Source organism: Labeo rohita, chromosome 5 (genome assembly GCF_022985175.1).
Source record: "Labeo rohita strain BAU-BD-2019 chromosome 5, IGBB_LRoh.1.0, whole genome shotgun sequence".
Classification (NCBI taxonomy): domain Eukaryota; kingdom Metazoa; phylum Chordata; class Actinopteri; order Cypriniformes; family Cyprinidae; genus Labeo; species Labeo rohita.
Window position 1 is genome coordinate 12,335,014 of NC_066873.1, and position 19,789 is coordinate 12,354,802.

The following is a 19,789-nucleotide window of genomic DNA, read 5'->3' on the forward strand; positions in this document are numbered from 1 at the left end:
AAAACATTTAATTACTGAATAAGCCAAATACAAGTTATACCTACAGTATCTATACAATACAGTGGAATATTCCAATAAGTATATTATACCACCCATATTAGTCAAACTATTTTTATTTTATTTATTTTTTATTATACCCTCACCTAAAATGAAAATCCTGGAATCACCCCTGGATTCTGCAGTGAAAGGTAATCATTTAGTGAAAGTATACTCCGCTGTCATTTCTATATTTATAGGCCTGATGGTGTTGTCAGGGTTTCCCTTATTCTTGTGACAGATGAGAGCAAGGACGGAGAAATTTTGAAGATTGATGCTGATGGCATGGAGTTCATATCCCTTCCTGAACTATCAGCCACGTGAAAGTAGCCAATCAGCTTCTTTCTTTGCCACAGCCATAACTTTTTGAGACAATTCCTACTGCAAGATTAGAACTGAAATGCTCCTATAATTTTGCCTGACTGAAAATGTACTAACCTTCCTCAGTTCTAGATGGCAGCAGACAATATGCACACTTGAGGCAGGCCTAATATAAGATCTTAACTAAATAAAAAATCAGATGAAATGTCTCTTACGTTATTCTTTGGCTTTGCATGTGAGTGTTACAATGAAACCTGAACACACTACATTTTTGAAATGTTTAATACACTACCAGTCAAAGTTTAATGTTTTTAAAAGGTTTACAAAGGCTGCATTTATGTGATCAGCAATACAAGTAAAAAAGCAATATTGTTAAATACTTATAGTGTGTTTTCAGTTTAGTTGAACTGTTTTCTAATTTAATACATTTTAAAATGTAATTTACTCCTGTGATGCAAAGCTGCATTTTCAGCAGCTGTTACTCCAGTCTTCAGTGTCACATGATCCTTCATTCTATCATTCTAATATGCCGATTTGGTACAATATTTGTTGTAGTACCAAATCAGTTTAAAAAAAAGGTTGTCACAAAACTCAATCGGTTCACTAATGTTTTAATTAACAGGCTAATTTCCCTCTGAAAATAATGAAGGGGAAAAAAGCTAACTGAAATGGCTTGACCATCACACAGTACAAAATGCATAGATCTATCTAGAAATTGATTGCATTGTGAAGAGTGCTCAAATTGCTCAATACTTCAACTATTTGCTCAACACTGTCAATAGTTTAATCTCTGCCAATATTGTGTGTCTCTGTGGGTCGGTCGATGCGGTAGACAAACTCAGCGGGCATGAAGTATCCCAGATACTCCACTGTGTCTGGGGTGGTGTCTGTGTAGTAATGGCCCCCCTCACCATGGTGACTGAAGCCATGTGTATGTTCCACTCTCAGGTCAAGACCCTGTGAATTGGGAACAAAAGAAATTAGTTTAGAGAACAGATGCAGAATAATATTGTCAGTGCGTATGGCACGGTTGGTACTCACTGGGTCTTTGGACACCATGACAGTTTGAAAGATCAGTGGAGCACTGACTTCAAAATGCTTGAGCCAGTTATTGACGTCCTCATTGGTGTTTAGAGGGCAGGCGGAGAATTCACGTGGCTGTAGAACAGAGCGGTGAAAAGATTACACTTCCATCACATAATTTCTGCTCTACCATTTTTAAGTTTAATCATAGTTCAAAATGCTACTTTATTGTGTACAGCATTAGAATCGAGTGACGGAAACACCACATTTCGAATAAAAGTCCCTTAATTCGCAAAAAAACTAAAAAGTATTTCTGTATAATTGCCTCCCAGAACTGTCTTACACGACTGCATTCCTAAACAGCAGGCAACCACCTCAGAAAGAAGTGACCGGATTTATTTTGTTTTGTCTGCTCGCTCTGAGGCGCAAGTAATTTATTATATATGAAAATTACTATATTCAGTGGCTTCTCCTATTTGCTTATATAGTGTCAGTTTATCAGGAAGTGACGACTTTGTTCTCTGTGATTCGCTGGATGGAAACAGTTCTTAATTGCAAATGCTGCAAATTCGCAACTTTGTATGGAAACCCGGCTATTGACTTTATCAATGACATTATGGGAGCATTCCATAGACATAATGGCGCTTTTAACTGTACAAACTGTATTTTCTATCCCCTTACCCTAACACTACCTCTTAACCTTCCCATCGCAGGAAACTTTTTTTTTAAATTAATTAGAAAACATTTTTAGATTCAAAACACTTCATTCTGTGTGATTTATAAGCTTGTTTTCTCATGGGGACCAAAAAAATGTCCGCACAAGGTCAAAATTTGGTCCCATAACGTGGTGAATACACACACAAATTATAACTAAAACTGAAAAGCATAAAAAAATGACTGTGCACATCAGGGTCAGAAATTATCTTTTCCATTAAGGTACAATATTTGCCCCTGCAAATCATTTTTTTTTTTTTTTTGCATTTTTTTGCAAATCATTTGCAACTTTTATCACCTTATTATTATAAAATATACTATACTATACCCTATACTATCCCATATTATGTTGTCTTTAATATCAAATACTTAAATTTGCCAAATTACGTTAATATTGTAAACTACTGTCAATAACAATAGACTGTTTAAAATTGCATCTAAAGTATACATGTAAAAAACAGGAGCTCATAGGGCTGCAATATTATGACAAAAATCATTATTGTATATCTTTGCTCTTTATATTGTAATAATAATTATTATTATCATATAGAAAACCATATAAAACATTTTTGTTTTGTTTTAGGCACGTCACATTCTGGCGTCATACACAAACATGTCAGACCATGTTGGCCGTTAGCCAAGTGTAGTACAAGATATGCAAAAACTCCTGTTATAATCAATGAAGTTACAAAATTAATATTTTATTTACATCATATCTGCACTGTGCTGTTTATGATAACGGAATTCAATTCGCAAGTCTGTGCACTCATCAACAGTTTTCAGTGCTGACTAATCTAAGCGCCTCTGAAGTAAACACTAAAAGTATGACTAACATTGTGAAATATTATTGTTTTACTGTTATCTATGGAATCCACAATGCAATAAATATGTACTTTTTGATGCCAAGTCATCCATACAAATTGCTTAATCTAACAATTATACAAAGATTTCTTATTTAGAAACTAAAATGCATTAACTTTGAACTTTTTTGTTTTTTTAAATACATGAAGCAGATTTTTACATCTGGACTCTTGTGCTTTATAGGGCCCTACAGATGTTTTTTATTAAGTTTTTGGTATTTTGTTACCATGATGTGGATCTTTGCCTTCCCCTTTTGTAGGACGAAAGTTCCCCCAAGGGCCACGCTCTTCTCCCCATAATGTTCTTCCATGGTCTTTCTCATGGAGCTCACAAGACTCTCCTCTCCAGTCCTTATGGAGGCTTTCACCTCAATGACCTGCAATGGTAGTTTTTCAAACCTTGTTACTGTTTAATAATAATGTTTTGTGTGAAAACCGATAAATTAATAATACATATTGTACCTTTCAAATGTTTGGGGTCAGTAAGATTTTTTAAAATATATTTATAGTTTTATTATGCAAGTGTCATTAAAGAAATGTTTAATGCCACAATAGATTTTTATTTAAAATCTGTTCTTTTGAACTTTCTATTCAAAGAATCCTGAAAAATGTATTACAGTTTCCAAAAATATCAAGCAGCGTAACAGTTTTTAACAATAATAATAAATAGAAATGTATCTTGAGCACAGAAGACTGGACTGATGGCTGCTGAAAATTCAGCTTTCATCATAGGAATCAATTACATTTCAAAAAAGATTACAATTAATTTACTTTAAATTGTAATAATACTTTACAAAATAAATTCAACCTTGGTGAGAAAAAGATTTACTTTTAAAACATTTTAAAAATTCCTAAACTTTTGAATATTAGTGTAAATATTCAATAAATGCAATTCGGGTGGTTTTGGGTACTGCAATAATTATCAGTAGCCCACTCCCAAAAATTGTTTTACCTTTTATGGCCATTATACCACAGGAAGATACTTCATGTAATAACTAGAAATCACAGTATTGTGATGTATCGCTATACAATTTTTATACTGCATTATACTGGAATTTTGTCAGTGTGATATGAAGAGCAAAGTCCCCCTGGTTTTTACCTGTCCAGGTTTGCCCTCACATGCATAAAGGTTTGCGAGTAGGCCAAAGTCGCAGTCACTGAACCTGTCGCTGTATTTCTCCAACAGACATTTTTCATCCACTGGGTTGATGGATGAAAAATAACTGCTGTTCACTGCAGGTCTTCCTTCAGCTTCAGTCAGCACCAGAGGTATTAACTACGGGGGAAAAAAAAACATATATATATATAAACCCCACTGAACTCCACATTAAACCAGAAAGCAGTGTTTTATGAAAAAAGCAATATGTTTTGTAGTGACACTACACTTTTTTTGGTGATATGGTTGATATGACAGTGTTTTGGACTTTATACAGAAACTTATCACCATATGTAGCATTACAAATACAAATTTTTGTTTACTGATGCCACTGCAAATTCACATCAGTTTCATTTTCACTCCATTTCATTAGGTCTGATTTTAATGGGGAAAAACCTAAAGCTGATTGTTTTAGTGCCGCTCCACAGACCTCTGCATTCATCCCAGTTGTCTTGCGGGAAACAGCACCAGCACCAAGAAAAAAATCCACCAGGCAGCTCCACCTCCTTGGACACAGTGTTCATGTTGTACACCTTACAGGCAAGGGAGGACAAAGTACACAACTCCATTACTTGATTGAAAGTACAGATACTACTTGGTCAATAATTACTCAAGTGAAAGTGACACATTTTTTTACTTAGGTAAAAGTACAGAAGTACTTGTTTTTAAAAGTACCAGAAGTAAATTTGGCAGACTAGCTTGTTCTTTGGAGTAAAGAGCTTTTAGAATGTTAAAAAAACCTACAGAAATGAAACACGGTAAGTTAAAAAAAAAAAAAAAAAAAAAAATTAATTAACACCCTTACCCACAATATAAAATATGACATTTGCAGTTGGTCAGTGTTCAAAAAAATGCCAGGGAATCACTTCACGTAAACCTACAAGAGTGATTACTGATACACTGATACTCAAAGTGCATTTAAGTACAGTACTTCAACTGTCCACCTCTGCTACCCTAAGTTTGCATCGCTTAAGGTACAAATGTGTTTTTAAATGACAGTTACATTTAGAGTTTATTAATGCACCTTGTCCGGTTGGGCCACAGGAATCAGATATGGTACACCGCCAACATCAGTAATACGAGGCTGGCCACACAGACCTAATAAAAGAGTAACAAGTGTTGTTCAAAGAGAACCTTCAAAAACCACACATACAGTTTAAAATAACATTTTACTCACCCTTGACAGGAAACCCGAAAGGCTCTTGTGTAAGATCTGGACAGTCAGCAACAGACACTTTTACATCAGAAAAATTCTTATTCAGTCCTGATTGCAACACTGTTACACAAACACATACACAAATATATAAGTCACAGTTAATACATTTGTGTCCAGCTGCTACCAACCCCTTAAGTAAATGCTTAGTAAAATACTTCTAAGGATTTAGCATTATTATTGCAAAGATAATTTAAAAGTGCATTTAGTTAATTTTTGTTTAAGTTTAGCTCGCTGTAGTTCGTCTCATTAGTACAAATGGACTTTATACTGACATTTAGGACCGAATGCATTAATGCACTGATTTACTGTAGTCGGTTAAAAGTTTACATAATTTTAATTATTTCATTTATTTATGTGTAAAACCTTTTTTGCAAAAAAAAAAAAAAAAAAAAAAAGAAAAAAAAAAAAGCAACGCCTTTAATGTTGCAATAGTGTTTAGCGGGCATCAGCCTAAACACAAACAAACAAACAAACAAAAAATAAGTAAGGATAAAGAATTGTTTATTAAAACAGGAATTTCATTGTATTTAGTCATGTTTAGTTTTAAATTCTTAGTACCTTTCATTTCTTTTAAACACTATCACATACAATAAGCAATACCCATCTTTTAGGATATGTTTTTCTATTACGTTTTGAATTTCGCTAGTCTGTTTTAAATGTACGTAAAAAATGTTTAAAAAAGTCCCTTATGGTATCATATGGACTCGTATCATGTGATTTGGGTGGGAAAAAAAATTCATGCTACATGCTATACAGGTTTAAAACAAAATGCGCCAATTACCCTGACATAATTCCGCGAGATCTGGAACGTGCAGCTGGACTTTTTCGGTGTTGCCGGTGTTTGCCATCCCTCTCGATGTGTGTATTGATCTGTCAGGCTCATGCATGTAGACAGATCACATGACAACGGGCTTTTCTTTCCGCTCAGATCCTCACACAGCTCTGAGCAGAGCGACAGGGGCCTGTAAACTCGTGAAAACGCTTTGATTGGCCATCCAGAAAACGTAAACACGCCTATGGATGGATATTTAGGACAATATTCAATAGAAAGTGTAAACTACGTTTGTGGACGCATACATGTGTGTGACATTATCCTAACGTAATTGCAAATCATGCATTTGCGTCTCCATTTTCGTTTTCGTGTATATCTGCCAAATTGCAAATAGAAACACAAAGTCCATTTGCAATTGCACTTCCTATGTCCTACGGGTTATGACCCTGTCATTTTGAAATAGAAATGGAAAATCAACCATTTGCTACTTTTTAATTTCTCCGCGTCCTGCTCCAACCCTTACAAATATCAAACGGAATAGCAATCCCTTTTCTACTTGCATTTCTAATGCACAACAAATCTAACTGTCAATCATTCTTGAGGCTGGGGTTTATTGACATAGTCGGAAAGTATACCACGCCCACTACTACTGGTAAACAAAGCATTGTTATTCCTTCCCATGAGGAAAATGGGGAATTTGGGGATTTTTGCAATAAAAACATTTTTTCACTTTAGACAAAGTCAAGAATCCAGAACTGATTCTTCGTTCACCTGTCAACTAGAAAAAAGAAGCAAAAAGAAAACTGGGCAAAGGGCCATATGGATACAAAGAGTCATCTAGTGGGGTCCTTGGGAAACACTGGACTGGATTCAAGAATGTATTGAATGAATATCATCATTACAGTTCCAGCTGATAACACAGTGAATTACCTTACTGAATTAAAATTCTTCTAAGATTCTATAAAAACTTGACATGATGTGAGTAGGGTCCATGTGAGACTGTGCTCACACTCCAAGTGATCAAAAAAACAAACAAACTAAAAAAAAGGTAGTTCAGTTCATATGAGGATGTTCTCAGTTCTGCTTTATTTCAGCATTTTACTCAACAATATTCTTTTAAAAATTTTGTGCAGGGCCTTGTCGCATCTAGGACAGTTCACAGGTAGGTCTATCCCACACCGAAAGTGTTGTGTTCACTTCAAGAGTGCAGTTCAACATTGGTAATCTAATCACCAAACAGGCAAAAGTTTACTTAAAGAATGAACAAAGTGATGTCCATGAGTTTGAGGTTTGTTGTTTGACAAAATAGCAAACAGAAAGAGAAAGAAAATGTGTGATCCGTGTTGTAGCTGTTTATAAGAAGCATACAGACTTTATTCAAGCCTAAGGTAAATGTTTTGGTGAAAAATGCACAATACACAATTAACAGTAATTTGGAACCGGGGTGTAGCTACTGGAAAAAAGGGGACAGAATGCATATAGGGCCCACAGGCTGAACGGGGCCCGACTGAGGGTCCTCATCAATAAACGAGATTTTAAGGGGGGCCATCACAAATTCTCTGCAATGGGCCTAGAATCCCTAGCGACTCCACTGTTTGGGACAAATATCTTGTGATTTAATGGAAACTAATGAGTGGTGCTCTGAGGCTCGGACAGATGCTGAGTGGCGCTGCCGATGTGCAGACACCGACAGAAAACTGTTTGTCTGAATTTTAAAGACATGGTATGGTACCTCAGCTGAGGTTCCACAGATGTATCTTCATATGCAACCAGATAAGTCTTCTATTGGTTTGTTTTGTTTGTTTGTATGTGAGAAATATTTAGTTTCTGGCTTTTTTTGAAATGAAAGTAAAAACCAGCAAATCAGTTTTACAACTTTTTGTTGCGAAAATAGGCACATTCGTTGAATATTTGTCCCAATTTTCCAGATAGGAATGCATAGAAATAAAAACGCGGCTTGGATTTTCGCCAGTAGTGGGCGTGGCATACTTTACAACTCAATAAACCCCACCCTCAAGACTGACTGACATGTCGCTTTGTTATGTATTGGAAATGCAAGTGCCAAAGAGATTGGAATTTGTGAGGGTTGGAGCAGGACGCAGAGAACTGAAATGACAGATTGGTGATTTTCTAATGCTATTCGAAAATGACAGGGTCATAACTCGTATAAGATATTGAAAATGCAATTGCAAATGGACTTTGCGTTTATATTTAAAATGTGGCAGACATGTTACATATACGAAAAAAAAATGCAAATACAAATGCGGAATTTCCAGTTATATTTCAAATGCATCCACAAATTGAAAACGAATAAAAAAACATTCTCATCTGTTTATTTGTCAGAACGCATTTTATTTAAATATTTATGAAATATGTCTCTTTGGAAGTCCTGACATACAAAATATGCATGTGATAAACTATATGTTAAATTTTATATTCATGAACATACAATTTCAGGAAACTTTGCTTTATAGTTTTAATAAGAACAATCAACTACTCTTTCTCTTTCTCTAAAAAAAGAGGCAAATACAACTTTTTCAAGATGTATGTAATATGTTTATGTATATTTGTAGAGCGATATTATATTATATTATATATTTTTATATTGTATTTATATTAGATTTATATTTTATATTATATATTTTCTGTTTTTCTAAACATCGTGTCAACACTGACACCATGTGTTTGATTAGAGGTATGCCATAAAGGTGTACGTGAACTGTAAAAAAAAAAAAAGAAAGAAAGAAAGAAAGAAGCAAAGAAAGAAATCGAAGTGGAATCAATCAAAACACTTTTAAATGCGTTTTTGCAGAGTTTCATTCAACATCTCGGTCTGAATATGCATTCAGATGGATGCGTACGCTTTTTTTTTTTTTTTTTTTTTTTTTGCAGAACTTGTAAAACGGACAAGAACAGGGAAGTGACACATGGACGTCTTCCTACAACGAACAATCATAAAACTAAGGAGAGAAAATGAATGTTATAGATTTACGTATGTATGCGTGCGCATGCGCGCTATGTAGTTCCGGGTCGGAACTGAATGGCGCCAGCTACATGAAAACACAGCCGTGCAACACGTGGATATGTTTGGCATAGAGAAGAGACAGCATTTATATATTTTATTTAGTTTCTTTTTTTTATAGATACTTTTGTGTTCATGCGTAGTTTGTTGCAGAAACAGCCCTGGCCTCACAACCACCTGTCAAGGGTGAGCAAGTCAGTTATATTCACATCACGAAAGTCTCGCGTGGTAGGAGTAGATGATAATTCACCTGTCAGATTATTAGATTAAATGAATATGGCTCTTAGTAGCGAAGACGACACAACGTATCTTGCGTCGCCGAGCAAGAAGAAGAACGTACCGGTTGTTGCACACGTTGGAAATTTAATCGACATTGATCCGCGTTCAGAGCTCATCTTCGAAACTCCTCCACCTGATGTTGTTAACTCTATCAATAAATGTTTTGAGCAATTCACTAGCACCTTGGAGAAAAAAAATGATGCTTCAGTCCACCAACTTTCTTCAGACAGGTAAAAAAGACACATAGAGGTGTGTCTGTGTCGCTACTCTTAATCATTTTAATGTGTTGCCTTCTATACCTCAGTGAGAGAATAAACATACATGGAATTTTTTAAACAAAGGTGGAATTTTAACCAAATGTGTTACAAATATTTTTCTAATATTCAGAAGTAAAATTATATAATGCAAAATCTTAAATTTGGTTCCACCAATTGCTAGACAGACTTGCCTCTTTTTGATTCAACACTTTAATATTTCTTATTGTTATGATCATTTAAGTGGTCTTTTAAGTTTTATTCAAAAAGAAAACCTGTAAAAATGTATTTAGGTTTTAGCCTAGGCTAGGATGTTTTACTACATTACTACAAAGCCTGCATTTATTTGATTCAAACTACAGCAAAATCAGTAATATTGAGACATTTTTACTGCTCTATTTGAATATGTTTTAAAATGTGATTTATTCATGTGATCAGCTACATTTTCAGCATCATTACTCCAATCGTCAGTGTCGCATGATCCTTCAGAAATCATTCTAATATGCTGATTTGCTGTTCAAGAAACATTTTTATTATTATGAATATTTAAAACAGTTGAGTACATTTTTTAGGATTCTTTGATGAATAGAAAGATCCAAATATCAGCATTTATCTGAATAAAAAGCTTTTGTAGCATTATAAACTTTACCGTTCTAAAGCTTGAAGCCAGTATAATTTTTTCTCTGTGAAAGAAATGATAGAAGTTAATACTTTTATTTAGCAAGGATGCATTAATTTGATCAAAAGTGATGATAAAGATATTTATAATGTTACAAAAGATTTCTATTTCAGATAAATGCTGTTCTTCTGAACTTTCTATTCATCAAAGAAACCTGAAAAAATTGTACTCATCTGTTTTCAACATAATAATAATAATGGTAATCAATGTTTTTTGAGCAGCAAATCAGAATATTAGAATGATTTCTGAGGGGTCATGCTAAAAATTCAGCTTTGAAATCACAGGAACAAATTACATTTTAAAGTATATTTAATTTAAAAAGTTATTTTAAATAGTAAAAATATTTCAAAATATTACAGTTTTTGCTGTTCTTTGGATCAAATAAATGCAGGCTTGATGAGCAGTCCAGACAAAAAATATTTAAACTCTTACTGTTCAGAAACTTTTGATTGCTAGTGTGTGTTTTAATTTTTCTGATCTCTGCCTTCACCTGTACAGTGACTCTGGTGGAAGCCTGTTTATAACACAGTCTGTGACTAAAGCAGTCCGAACTGAAAGACGACATAGGTCATCTAAGAGACCAGAGTCCATCTCTGATGATTCTGGTAATGAGAGAGACAATGGAGACACTGAAAATGAGAGAGGAAGTACGTCTCAGCATGCGGAGTGCCCGTTCAGAAGAAAAATTATCAGCCATCCTGCTCCTCGAAAAGCTGTTTTTCCATTTCTGCTGAAATCACTCGGACGACAGCACCTGTCCCTAAAGAAGCACCAGATTCTAGAGGTGGAGTTTATGTTATTAATTTGTGTATACATCTCATGTCATTTTTTTTTTTATTATATGCACCATTAATGCCTATAAAATAGGACTTTACTATATGCTGTCACTGGTTGTTGTGATTATAGATGTATATACATAGATGCCTCATTAGCAGCTGTTTCTTTGGTCTGCTATACAATACAAAAGCAGTCCCCTTTGTTGACACAGTCAAAGCCGTCCCTTGAGCACTCAAGAACTATTCCACTGTATCTGCAACCGTAATTATACGCATGTATGAATATCTATATCTGCAGTTGATTTTGCTAAACTAAAATGATACAAAACAACAGTACGACATTAAAAGTTACTATTGTTTAAAAACCTGTAATACTGAGTTAATACATATAAAAAAAAATACAAACACATTTCCACCTGCGAAACGTTATACCTTTTCTTCAAGTATTTAAAATATCTTCCTCCCTTTTTTCTTTTTTTTAATTATTATTATTTTTTTTTTATACAATCAGAAGCTACAGAATGTTGTGCCATTTTGTAAAAAATATTTTTTTTACAAAAAATATACTGTGAGTGATGACACTGACTGTTCCAAGATGCGTTAGTGTTGCACGATATACCAGTATTTAAAAAGTATCGCGATACCCTGCTTTTAAGAACGGTACAATTCTGCATTTTACTAGTACTGGCACTTTAAGAATGCATTTTAATAAGTGCCATATTTCTGCGTGTCTGTGTTAGTAAATGGCGGAGACGCTGTTTTGTTTATTACACACAAACACGTGACGCTCACGGTGTTTTCAACCTCTGCTGCCTCAACATATGAGTACATGAACACATAAACATAATCTCTAGAACTGCTTTGAGAGTCATTTTACCGTTTCTTTTGCGGAAAACTATTGTCATATAATGAATATTAATATATTACTTAATGTAAAGATAGTACTATTAATAATTATAACATTATTAAACAATGTTTAAGGAATTTTTACCAGGAAAAAAAAATATTTACCAGAATTTATTTACCAGAAAATTGTAAACACAGTATTTCTGGGAAAAAAAAGAAAGAAATATCCTATAATAAAATTAATTCTTTGTCAAATCTAATTATCCTTTATAAATTCATTAGACATGCTTTTGATTATTAAAATGTAATGAAATGATTAAAATAGAATCCAAAAAATTAATGGAAAACAGAGATTCACAAACAAAACTGAATTTTAGAAAAATAATAAAATGTATTTTAAAGGCCCTTAAAAACATGTAATTTAAATAATAATAATATTAATAATAAATTGCTCTTAAATTCTGCAAGTTTCATGATTTCAATTAATTAGACATGCTTTTTGATAAATACTTTTTTTATGTAACCATTAAAATAGAGTCTAGAAAAATTCAAATGGAATTTGGGAAAAAATGAAACAGATTTCATAGGGCCCTCTTTATTTTATTTGTTTCTTTGTTTTTCCTTTAGTTTGTCACTTGCGTCTGGGTTCTTATTATTAATAACAAAGATAAAATAAAAAATGACTATGTCATAATATAAATTGTTGTTGTGAAATAAAATTACTATGTCATAAAATAAGATTTGGCTTTATCCTTTAAACTAACTTACCAATATAGCAAAGATCTCTACATACCTGTAGGTTCGGTAGTTGTTCACCATAATCCTGTGTAGTGTTCAAATAAACTTTTATTTATTTTAATTTTTTTAAAGGGGGGATGAAATGCTTTGTTTTAATAGATAAAATAACTATGGTCTCCATTTGGATCATCTATTATTCAATTACTTTTCCTGTTGTTCTATGTTTTTTTTCTTCCAAGTATCAGTTCAGCAGTAGTATCATGATATTTTAGTCAGGTATCGTATCGAAGTCAAAATTTTGGTATTGTGACAACACTAGGATGCGTTGACGGGTCTGGAGCGAAATGTGGAATCTGCGTATACATATCTATGGTTTTGATAACACTGTCATTACATGTTTTAAAATTGTGCATGTTTTTTTGTTTTTTAGAACTCAGAAATGGGCGGATTCTTGAAATGCATAAAGAAAATTGAGGAGGGTTATGTGAATACAGGAAGAGCAATCAGTCCATCTATGCCGGAGTCTGAGTAAGTTCTAATTGAAAACAAATATAGTTGTAAAATTAATATAATAGTTTTTCATGATGAATATACTGTGTTTCAGTCTAAGTGATCTCTCTGAGGGAGATGACCATGACAGTGATCATGAAGTCACGAAAGTGGTATGTAATTACTGTTGGCCTCGCATAATACAAAATATGCTATGTTTTTAAATATACACTATCTGTCAAATGTTTTTGAACAGTAATATTTTTAATGTTTTTTTTAAGTTTCTTCTGCTCACCAAGCCTGCATTTATTTGATCCAAAGTACAGCAAATACAGTACAATTTTTAAATATTTTTACTGTATTTTATTTGAATATATTTTAAAATGTAAATTATTATTGTGATTTCAAAGCTGAATTTTTGCATCACTACTCCAGTCACATGATCCTTCAGAAAATCATTCTAAAATTCTGATTTGCTGCTCAAATATTTTTTTATTGTAATTATGTTGAAAACAGCTGAGTTTTCTGATGAATAGAAAGTTCAGAAAGACAGCATTTATCTGAAATAGAAATCTTTTGTAACAAATGTCATTGTAATTGATTAATTTCTGTAATTTCTTACAATAATAAGTGCATTCATATTGAAAAAATTATTTAAAGTACTAAAATTTTGACAATACTATACTAAGTCATTTTAGGGTAGTATTTCTTTTATGAATAATTTCGTTATACTAAGAAACCTTTTGAGCAGCCTATTACAAATGATTTTGAAAGGATTATGTATTCTCACCTTATCTGTTTATTTTTTATGTTTTCCCCCCAGGATAGAACAACTTTTGTTCCAAGTTATTTCAAAGCAAACAAGCATAAATGGCTCTCCCACAATCCTTCTTGGAGATGAGGCTCCAGGATTCACTTTCAAACGACAATGAACAACAGTCAGTCGACACCAATAGAAAAGCTAAGCAAAGCAAAACTAAATCTACAGAGAAAAACAAGACAAGTGCTTCTGTTAAAAAACAATCAAAAAAGAAAAACGAAGCTTCCAAAAACAAAGCTGTAGTCAGGACATCATCAGAATCGTCTATTGACTCTCTCTTTAAGGAGCAGGAGAAACAACATGAGACACAGGAGGTTTTAGCTGCATGTTCAGATGCCGAACATTCAGATTCTGCCCATTGCAGACAACGACTTACTAAGCAGATCGTCCAGTGTACTGAGAACTTGCATGGAGATCATTTAGTGGTAATTGAAGAGACACAGAGAAACTCTGTGGAGTTAATTACAGAGACTGCAGTTCATATAGAGCATGAGGATGACACGAGTACTCCATCTCAAGCTGATGACATCATGTGGCCGGAAAATGCTGTGTCAGGTGTGCAGCCTAGCAGTCAACAGAAAAAGAAGAAAAAGCACAAATTGAAAGACCAACAGGAAGCAGAGCCTGGTGCAGATGCTCATAGTGCAGACAATGTTCATTCAGTTGAGATGAGTCAGTTCAATGACTCACACACTACTGAGTTGACACCTGAAAGAACTAAAAAGAAGAGAGAAGACAGAGAGAGGACAAAGACGACACATGTAGAGGACGATAGTGGTACAGACATCCAGTCAAATGAAGCTTTTGAAGCTCCTGAGACCAAACGACCTGAGCACATACAGTCATCAGAGGAAATCACATCACCTGTAGCTAGATTAAAATCAGGGAAGAAGAATGGCTCTGAAGAATCTGTTGATTTTGCTCTGGATGTAAGCTCAGTGTCTCAGTTTGATAATGTCGCTGATAGATCAATTCAAGATACTGTTGAAGAAAGACAAAGTGATGATGTCGAACATACAGAAGCTGAATTAAATGAAGCCGAACACTCAGGTTCTGTCCAGCGCGCTGACAACTTGCATGAAGATGATTTGGCAGTAACTGAAGAGAGACAGAGAAACTCTGTAGAGGCAGTTACAGAACCTGCAGTGGAGCATGAGAGTGATGTAAGGTCTGACAATTACCTGCCCAACAAAAGCAATTCCATGTCGCCACCCCAAGGAGGCGACATTTCTACTCAGAATGTTAATCAGCAGACTGACAGTGACTTTGGGTCAGAGGATTTATTCAGGCCATTGAACAGTCAGAAACATAAGACCAATCAAATTCATAAAGGTGCATCTGTTAAAATCAACATGGAGGACAGCGATCAAGACAGTGATGTAACTCAAATAGAGACAGAAGGACCATTTGAGTCCATATTTGGACAAGGAACACCAAGATGGTGTGATGCTGGCATTGATGCATGTGAGGACAACGACGGTGACGAAACTCAAATAGAGAATGAAGGGCAATCTGTTTCTGTGCTTGGGACAGGAACACCAAACAAGCAGTTTACAGAATCCCAAAAGACAGACCAGAGTCCTCTTGGCCTAAATGCTGAACTGCTCTCAAAAAGAGATGAAAAAGTCAAGAGTAATAATAAAAAGACAAAAAAAACAATGTCAAGTTCTGAAAAGGATTCTGAAGATACAGATGTAGAGAAGACCTTGATTGTGCAACCATCATTTAAACATTTACCACCTTCTGAACCATTGAAGTTTTGTCAAGTTCCTGTGTGAGGAACATTTTGGGTAAACGAAGAGCGAGGGCGGAGATGGAAACAGATCTATCAGAAAGTCCTTTGTTTAGAAATGGTGGACTGAGCTTTATTAAAAGAAAACGAAATAGAAAGGATAAAACGGGTGCAACTGCAAGTGCAGATGTGAGCTCTGAATCTCCAGTTGATGACATCACTGGAGATAAAATAACACCAAGAGAGAACAGGAAATCTCGTGAAGTGAAAAATAGTGTAACAAACGAAGAGCAAACGGAAGCATCAATTCTACATTTAGAGGACACCGACCTCTTGGAGGAAAGTATTTCATCTACGGTGGCAGATAACAGTGTTATCACAAAGGTTAAGAAGAAAAAGAAGAAAAAGTACAAATCAAACGAGAATGAGGATGCAGAGCCTAGTGTAGAAAATCAGTCGGCTGAGACAGCTAAGTTCAATGAGTCACAAACTACTGAACTGATATCCAAAGTAAGTAAAAAGAAGAAAAGAAAAGACAAAGAGAGGACTAAGATAGCATATGCAGATGAGAATAATGCTGCAGATATCCCATCAAGCGAAACTTTGGACTCTGATAGACCAGCAGAGTTGAGAGTAAATGAATTGAATCATTTCAGTGAAGCTCCAGAGACTGATCAACCTGACCATACAGAGACATCAGAAGAAATCACAGGATGCCCACTGCCTACATTAAAATCTGTGAAGAAGAAGAAGAAAAAAAAAGAAAAGAGATGAGACTGAAGAGCCTGAATTTGTTGATCTGGATGTGAGTTCTGTGTCTCAGATTGATTATGTTACTGGACTCGGAGTGGTTGAACAACAGGAAGATCAGGTCATTGAAGAGAGGCCAAATGATGACAACACAACCGAGCATATTTTAAAGGTGGCCAAGCGCAAAAAGAAAAGTCAGAATGCAAGTTCTCCATCTCAAAGTGATGACATTAATGGACTGGAGAAACAAGCATCAGGCTCACAGTCAGAAAGCGCAGAAGAACTCTTGAAAAAGAAAAAGCTGAAAAAGCATAAATTAAAAGAGCGAAAGAATGCGGAAATTGCTTTAGATATTGGGGACAATGTGCAGTTGTTTCAACAAAGCGAGTCACAAACTACAGATTTACTTTCTAGGAAAAAAACAAAAAAGAAGAGGGCAAACAAAGACACGGAAAGTACAACAGTTAGCTCATCAAATGAACTTTCGGAGAACATGGATGATGGACATTCAGAAATGAGAGGAAATGTGATTCAGTCCACAGAGGCCATTGAGGCTGATCAGCTTGAGCATTTACAGACATCAGAGGAAATTACAAGATGTCCTTCCCCCAGTGTAACCAAATTAAGCTCTGGAAAGAAAAAGAAGAAAAAAAGGGATAGAAGTGAGAAGCATCAGGATGAATCTGTTGATGTGGATCTGGATGTGAGTTCTGTGTCACAGATTGATGATGTAACTGAGCTGACTGAAAGAAGGCCAAACACAGTAGAACATGTGGAAAACGTGAATTCACATGTCCTTTCAGACAGCACGTTTACTAGTAAAAAGAAAAAGAAGAAAAAGCACAAATTAAAAGACCAACAGGAAGCAGAGCCTGGTGCAGACGCTCATAGTGCGGACAATGTTCATTCAGTTGAGATGGATCAGTTCATTGAGTTAAAAACTACTGAGATCACACCTAAAAAAGCAAAAAAGAAGAAAAAAGACAAAGAGAGGACAAAGACGGCACATGTAGAGGACGACAGTGGTACAGACATCCAGTCAAATAAAACTTTTGCCGCTCCAGAGACAGAACAACCTGAGCATATACAGACATCAGAGGAAATCACAGGATGTCCGTCACCTAATGTAGCTAGATTAAAATCAGGGAAGAAGAAGAAAAAGAAGAAGAATGGCAGTGAAGAATCTGTTGATTTTCCTCCGGATGTAAGTTTAGTGTCTCAAGAGACTGTCGAAGAAAGACCAAGTGATGTTGAACATATAGAAGCTGAATTAAATGACACTAAACACAAAAAGAAGAGGAAACGATCAAGTTTGTCTATTAATAACAGTTCTGAGTTCAGCTCTTCTGATGCAAAAATGCAGGAAACTGTCGCACCTGAGAAGAAGAGGAAGAAAAAGAAATTCCGATCACATCACAAATGTAGGTGGTGAACTGACTTCGGAAAGTTCTGAACATAGAATGCCTCAGTCTCAGAACGCGATGTTGAAATCACCCGAGACAATTACAAAGGAATCCAGAAAGAAAGAAAAGAAAAACAAGGAAATGAATGCAAGTCACGTACTGGATGATAGGGCTGAACTAGAAACTGTACAAACAAAGAGGACTGACTCAACACAGGCCAATGTTATCTCCCTGGGAGATTATGAAGATGTAAGTAAGAGAAAAAAAAGAAAAGGAAGAAGGATACTTAAAATAATATTACGGAAATTTCCATGTCTTAGAATGCTGACTCGCCTACAGCAGTAAATGGAGACAACACCCAAGAAACCGGAAAAGCAGAGGCAGAGGTGTCATGACAGGACAGGTTCTGTTCAAACTGAGTGTAATGCTAATATCTTTATTCAGTCACACAGAAAACGTGATTACATATGAAGAGTATAAGGGATCTGGAGCAAGATAACTGATGATGTAATGTTGTGCAAAAGCAAGAAAAAGAGGAAAAGAAGGGAGGAAAGTGTATCTGTATCTTTATAGCTAAAACTTTTCAGTGCACAATGGAAATGTTTGGGCATCACAGAGTGTCATTTATAATGACGCTACATATGTTACACGGAAGGAATAGGAGGAAAATTATTTTAAAAAATAATAAAATAAATTAGGCAGTGGTTGATATGTCATGGCTTTAGAGCTTAGTTAAACAATTTCCACCAAAAAATATGAACTTATAATATAAACAGACATTTAAGACAAGCTTTTAGCCAAAAGTGTTGGTAAAAGAGGTTTTCTGTTCATGATAAATGGTCACAAAAATATAAGCAGTGAGAGAAGTTTACAGATAAATACACATGGACTTATTAAATCTTTTTTTTTAATTCCTTTCTTTTTAAAGAATTGTTTGTGAGTCTGCTTATTTTAAAGCAAGATAAAGCAAAAACACCTGTTTATTATTATTGTTACTTGTTTCATTGATTATTAACATTCTAATGACAGTTGATTTATTTTTATTAATTAAAACATTTTCATTGGTAAATTCAGTCATTGTACAGTCAAATTATACACTCTCATCTAGAGCACTGTACCTATTTTATTATCAGAATCAGAGGATATTTATACAGTGTCTGTATGTTTGGTCAGTATAATTGTGACACATTTTGTACATTTCCGTTATGGACACTTTATGCTTACTCTGCTTCAGAGGAATAAAATGTAAAGGGTTTCCCTGTGTGTTAAACACATCTTTACTGACCTGAACCATTTTTTTTTCATTATCTTTACCCTAACAATTTGTTTGAGTGGTTAAAATTTATGTGCGAATAGTTTCATGACTTTAAATTCAATTTGCTTGATGTTGACAGATGTTGCTAATTACTTTAAAATACAAATTCTGTCATTTATTCACCCTTTGACTTTATATCTTCTGTGGAACACAGAATGTCTCAGTATTTTTTGTCTCCATAAGATGTAAATCATAGAGCAGTTTGGTTACTAAAGTTCTTAAGAATAACCCAAAAAAAGTAAGTCATACAGGTTTGGAACAACATGACTGAATAAGTGATGACAACTCTAATTTTTGGCTAACTACAGTTAGGATCAAAAGTTTGCATTGTGCAGAAACTGCAAAATGTTAAGAATATTACCAAAATAAGAGGGCTGATACAAAATGCATGTTATTTTTTCTTTATTTAGTACTGACCTGAATAAGATATTTTGCATAAAAGATGTTTAAATATAATCCAAAAGAGAAAGTAGTAGTTTATAGAATAAAATAGTTTATAAAAGGAGTTTATAAAAATGACCCTGTTCAAAAGTTTACATACGCTTGATTCTTAATACTGCGTTGTTACCTGAATGGGGACTGTTTGTC

General features: G+C 34.6%; 2 protein-coding genes across 2 annotated transcripts; one reads left to right on the forward strand and one right to left on the reverse strand.

Annotated features, from left to right (window-relative positions):
• Positions 1–951: 951 nt before the first annotated feature.
• c5h11orf54 (chromosome 5 C11orf54 homolog) lies at positions 952–6,293 on the reverse strand. Its single transcript, XM_051110061.1, is given in 9 exon segments — positions 952–1,314; positions 1,399–1,515; positions 3,182–3,331; positions 4,054–4,230; positions 4,541–4,594; positions 4,596–4,643; positions 5,135–5,208; positions 5,288–5,386; positions 6,108–6,293. Coding segments are annotated over 9 exon segments (999 nt in total). The 5' UTR covers positions 6,214–6,293; the 3' UTR covers positions 952–1,140.
• Positions 6,294–9,138: 2,845 nt separating this feature from the next.
• On the forward strand, positions 9,139–19,160 carry LOC127164834 (uncharacterized). The gene is given in 6 exon segments (XM_051108939.1): positions 9,139–9,629; positions 10,831–11,116; positions 13,123–13,220; positions 13,297–13,354; positions 14,079–15,773; positions 15,776–19,160. Coding segments are annotated over 6 exon segments (3,102 nt in total). The 5' UTR covers positions 9,139–9,396; the 3' UTR covers positions 16,508–19,160.
• The last annotated feature ends 629 nt before the right edge of the window (positions 19,161–19,789 follow it).